This window comes from Gobio gobio (assembly GCF_949357685.1).
Source record: "Gobio gobio genome assembly, chromosome: 19".
NCBI lineage: Eukaryota > Metazoa > Chordata > Actinopteri > Cypriniformes > Gobionidae > Gobio > Gobio gobio.
In genome coordinates, this window is record NC_137112.1 from 36,060,628 (window position 1) to 36,066,664 (window position 6,037).

General features: G+C 38.2%; 1 protein-coding gene across 1 annotated transcript; it reads left to right on the forward strand.

Annotated features, from left to right (window-relative positions):
- Positions 1-329: 329 nt before the first annotated feature.
- nmur3 (neuromedin U receptor 3) lies at positions 330-4,808 on the forward strand (the record flags this gene model as incomplete). Its single annotated transcript, XM_079845361.1, has 2 exons — positions 330-1,194; positions 4,456-4,808. The coding sequence occupies 2 exons, from the start codon at positions 330-332 to the stop codon at positions 4,806-4,808; spliced, it is 1,218 nt and encodes a 405-aa protein (XP_079701487.1).
- Between the last annotated feature and the right edge of the window lie 1,229 nt (positions 4,809-6,037).

Consider the following 6,037-nt stretch of genomic DNA (forward strand, 5'->3'; position numbering starts at 1 on the left):
TAATTACACTTCTTTAATACACTTCTGCCATTAATATGTTTATAAGCAACTGAAAAAAACACAAATGTTAGAGCGTGTGTCAAAACTTCTAAAGGGCCCCAAAACAGCTCAGACTCCTAGGGGTTAAAGAAAAAATGCAGATAGTATTTCTGTAAAACATACTGCTTGCTAATGTACCTCAACCTTTATATTGTCTAGTCTGCATTTATATTGTGCAAATCTGTTTGACACAGGTCTCCATCACGCTGAAGGTGCAATCTGAGAGGGACCAGTTCACATTGACTTCAAGACGGCTCTTTAACCTTTAATCGTTTCACCCTTGGATTCCCATGATGGCTCTGATCTGCCTTTGTGAGTCTATGAATGGATCGGACCAGGCTTATGTGTTCTGCAACAGCACTACATTCAACTTCACCGGCGATGGGAGTGGGCTTTGTCAACTTCAGACCGTGGATGAGGTTCTGTTTAGACTTCTGGGCCCTAGACGATCTCCTTTCTTCTTCCCTGTAACTTTTACGTACCTCCTCATCTTCATCACAGGGGTCTTGGGAAACCTCCTCACTTGCACTGTGATCACTAAAGACAGGAAGATGCAGACACCCAGCAACCTATATCTCTTTAGCCTGGCCATCTCGGACCTGCTGGTGCTGCTCTTTGGGATGCCGCTGGAAATGTACGAGCTGTGGCAGAATTACCCTTTCCCCTTTGGCGAAAGCATCTGCTGCTTCAAGATCTTCTTATTCGAGATGGTTTGCTTTGCTTCCGTGCTCAACGTTACAGTGCTGAGCGTAGAGCGCTACATAGCTGTGATTTACCCGCTCAAAACCCGCTACGCCATTACCAACAAGCACGCTCAAAGGGTCATCGCCAGTGTTTGGGCTCTGTCCCTGCTCTGCGCCATCCCTAACACCTCGCTTCACGGCCTGCAGTACCAGTACCTGCCAGAGAGGGTTCTGGAGTCAGCCACCTGCAACCTGCTCAAGCCCAAATGGGTGTATAATTTGGTGGTCCAGGTCACCACCGTGCTGTTTTACTTTGTCCCCATGATGATGATAAGTGTGCTGTATCTGATGATTGGTCTGACACTGGGCAGGGGGCTGAAGCAGAGGAAGGGCAAGCTGGGCAAACACAGCAACGACAGCTGGAAAATCCATCTGGGCAGTAGACCGAGGAGGCAGGTCATCAAGATGCACTGTAAGTGAAGGCCTGATATTTACTAAACTAATTACTACTATCGTTTTTATTAATAAATTGAAGTAGCTTTATTATTATATTTTCATTTTTTATTGTTATTTATTGTAGTAATTTTGCTATGTTTTGTTATATTATTTAGGTTTCATTTATAGTCTTTAAATTTTAGTTTTAGTTGTACTTCAGCTTACTTAAAGGGTTAGTTCACCCAAAAATGAAAATTCTGTCATTAATTACTCACCCTCATGTTGTTCCAAACCCATAAGACCTTCAGTCATCTTCGGAGCATAAATTACGTTATTTTTGATGAAATCTGAGAGCTCTCTGACCCCACATAGACAGCAATTTAATGACCACTTTCAAGGCCCAGAAAGGTAGTAAAAACATTGTTAAAATCGTCCATGTGACTACAGTGTTCAACCTTTTGTGCAACCTTTCAACTGTTAATGTAATTATGCATAAAATGTTCTTTTAATAACAAAGGCCACACAGTGTGTAAGCCACCATTTATATTTAAGATATGCACATACTTTGTCATTTCAAACTACAGTCTTATTTTCTATTGTTTACTTTAAATTAGTACATAATTATGGCAAATCCAAATTAGTAGCATCCCTAATCCACTGGCATGGCAAATCCAAATCCCAATGTAAAAGCCTGCTGAGCATCATTTAGATGTCTGAATACATCCATCTGGACGGTTTTAATTTTTGGAGCGGTAAAATCTCTAGCCAAACAATGGTTTACCCCCCCCCCCCCCAAAACAAAACAAAACAAAAAATCTGCCACACAGTGCTTCACATCTTCTGTACGCCTTTCCTTAATGGCGATGATTCTATTCCCAGAGCATCTGCCACTTCTTAGCAGATTTTATCGTCATATAATGACTGTGAACCTACATGATGAAAGGGACCTAGATGCATTTATAGAGTATGTCTATACAATTATACACTGTAATGAATGGCACAATTTACTCACCATTAAAGCTATTCATTATAGACTCATATAAGCTATAAGCTCATGCATTGCCATTCTAGGGTTTACTTGAGTGTTTGAAAGATACTTAAGCATTGTTTTTGTTGTCCTGAAAAGGAAATTTCAAAAATTCATAAAAATTCTCTTTTATATATATAAAAAACAAACATCGATTGTACTAATAAAATAAAAATAGACTCACCACTTCAGTTTTACTATATATTACTGATAGACAGCAACCATTTATTCTGCATTGTCACTGACAATATTGAGTACAATTAGCTCACTTCTGAACACTGAATTCATCATAAAAATAGTCCATTACAGTATACAAAACAATCGGCCAAGCAACAGGACGAACACTGCAAGAATATTGGAGTAATATGAATATCGAAGGTGATTTTCACTAGTACCAGTATTATAACTTAGATGCAAAATGGCGCCATTATCGTTTCTATAAACCAAGCTAGAGTCTGTGTTGATGAAAAATGCATAAAAGTAGCGTAGAACTTACTGATACACAGCTTTGCAAGGGAAGACATCGACCCACAGCTCCGAGAACGTGCACACATTTGCGTTCAGTTATGAATTGTGTGCTGATTTATTAGCTATGTTTAAATGCACCCAAACAATCTGTTTAGAGTCGGATTGACTGAAAAGCCTTTATGTAAACATTAGTCGATCCGATTGAGCTCAATTCCAATGTGATTTCAATCAGATTGAAAGGGTTGATGTAGACCGAAATAAAATGTGAAAACTTGAATCCAGCTATTTTCTCACTTGGATTTAAAAACACATTGTGCATGTGCGTATGTACAAATGTTTTATGTCACACAGACGTGCATATGTTTATTTATGTCTCACATCTTATGAACTGGGGGGTATTCCAGAAAGCAAGGTGAATTTACTGTCACATATACCTTGAACTCTCGGTTGATTCACCCAAACCCTGCTTACTCGTGGTATGCTGGTTCCAAAAACGAGTCCGGGAGTAAGTTCAGATACCTCAGAGTATGTTAAAGGTTAACGCACAAGACATTCTCAACAGAGCAACAAATCAATGATTCACCATGAAAACGGACACTAAGGCCCTGTCCCAAATGGCACCCTAAACCCTCACGGTCTTCCTCTGAGTCCGCACTTTCACAACGTAATGCTGCTTTGACTGAGTGAGTTGCTGGCTACTTACATACCCTGTAAGTTACCTCTGAACTGAAAGTTGAGGTTATCCGCTTACTAACTCTTAAACATACCCAGGTATGTCACATAACCTGCTTTCTGGAATACCCCCCTGGTCAGTGGATGACAACAAATGTTTGTTTCTGAAATCGGATTGAATTAATTCTGGGGGGTATTCCAGAAAGCAAGGTTAACTTACATTCACATATACCATGAACTCTCGGTTGATTAACCCAAACCTTGTTTACTCAAGGTATGCTGGTTCCAAAAACGAGTCCGAGAGTAAGTTCAGACGACTCAGAGTATGTTCCCGGTTAACAGACAAGGCATTCTCAACAGAGCGACGAATCGATGATTCACCAGACGCTAAAGAAAAAGCGCGCCATTCTACTTCCTCTTCTTCTTTTGTTTAATGACGATTTACATTACCTACTTAGTGCACATCGCCACCTATCTGGTGGTTGTGCAATCATCTTTTCATTTAATAAGTAATCTTTAAAAAATGATATTGTTTGTTTGATGCTAATTAATTGAATGCAGATCCATGTGTGAGATGACAAAATAAATAATACATATATTTTAATTGAATTAACATTTAAACTTAATTTTAATATTTTTTTAATTCTAATTCTTTAGAATATATACTATTGTATATTATATAACTTAAACAAATTTGGTTATATGAATAACTATATTAATTATATAAAACACATCTGAATACCTCCTAACCCTGGAACGTTATATAACCTGCAACCTCCGTTTTTGGAAGCGAAAGTTGAAGTTATCCACTAACTTACTCTTAAACATACCCGGTATGTCACATCACCTGCTTTCTGGAATACCCCCGATTGTAGAAAATTAGTGTATGGAAACATACCTATTCTGAAACGCAACAGCGTGCAAAGTCCATCTTAGGTTGCTAAACACAAAAAAAACTAAAAACTGTGCTTGTAAATATCTGACTGCGACTGACAGATCAGAATGAAGTATTCTAGAGAGACTCAGATGCCAGTGGATTTCTGGGCATGATGCCTAGAGTAGTCTTTGGATCTAAGGGCTCACTTTCACAGTTGATTTTATATTTGATTTATTCTTCCTCTCTTCCTATAGTCGTGGTGGTATTAGTGTTTGCCATCTGCTGGGCTCCGTTCCACATCGACCGACTCTTGTGGAGCTTCATCACAAGTTGGACGGACCACATGTATAACATATTTGAATATGTGCACATAATCTCTGGCGTGCTCTTCTACCTCAGCTCTGCTGTTAATCCCATCATCTACAACCTGCTCTCCAGTCGTTTCCGAGAACGGTTTAAAGCGCTGGTGTGCAGTCGCCTGTCTACGAGCTCTTCCATGCCTTTCTATGTCATCCCCAAAGAACCACCTACTGATTTCCAAGAGCAGGAGCGTGGGCGGCCCACTTCCTTTTGTCATTATCATCAGCAGGTGGGGACGGGAGAATGAATGCTTTCATGTGAGAAAACATGGTCTGCGATTTCATCTCACTAAGAATAGAAAAAGAAGGCGACGCAAAACATGTAAATTACAATACTGTAAATAATAGGCTACTCCTTAAAACCACATGTAAATAGACATAATAGGTTTGGATTGATATGGACTATACAGTCCAACTTAAGCAAATGCTAACCAGCATAGTCATGTTATCAAAAAGAAAATCTGAACAAAAGTAATATGCTGTACAATTTTGTGTTATCAAGCCATTCATGGTCATTACATGCAGTTGTTGTGAACGTTAGTGGAAAAACAGGACACAACAAGATCATTGATTCATAAATGACAAAACTGCTGCCGTGCATCTGTTTAAAGATGAAATGGGACATCTCTGTATCAAATGTTCTTTATAATTCAGATTGTGTCATATTGTGTGAAGGCATAACTATTCATGTTTTTTTTCATTCATGATTCAACTGAGGCTTTATGCATTTAGATGATCTGTTTATGTAGATTGTACAGATTCTATGTGATGTGGTAACCATCTATCTATCTATCTATCTATCTATCTATCTATCTATCTATCTATCTATCTATCTATCTATCTATCTATCTATCTATCTATCTATCTATCTATCTATCTATCTATCTATCTATCTATCTATCTATCTATCTATCTATCTATCTATCTATCTATCTATCTATCTATCTATCTATCTATCTATCTATCTATCTATCTATCTATCTATCTATCTATCTATCTATCTATCTATCTATCTATCTATCTATCTATCTATCTGGTTTAATGTCTGTCCTGCACATCTTTAAAAAAGCAACTGTATTACATGTTCTATAAAATGTCATGTTGGATTTGGACAATATGCATTCCCAACGAGGCTTGTTAGTCTTGTTGGGAACAAGTTGTTCTTTTGAAGAGGACGTAGAAGTCTTGTGCCAGAAGGGAGTCATCCAAAAATACTCATTGAAAATAGAACAATAAGAGCTGCATGGCACATTAATCTTTGCTGTCTATTATGGAGTATGTATTTTATGTTTTAATTAACTGCAGGGGCTTGTCAGAATGCTGTGTGCAGGGATTCTGGCTTAAATGTTGCAATAAGGGAGTTTTATTGTCAGATTCTAAACGTTTGTGCCAAAAGTGATTCACTAGAATTATCATGTACCATGAGTCTAGTATATTTCTGTGGATTGTAACTCTTAAATACATAGGAGAACCGTGG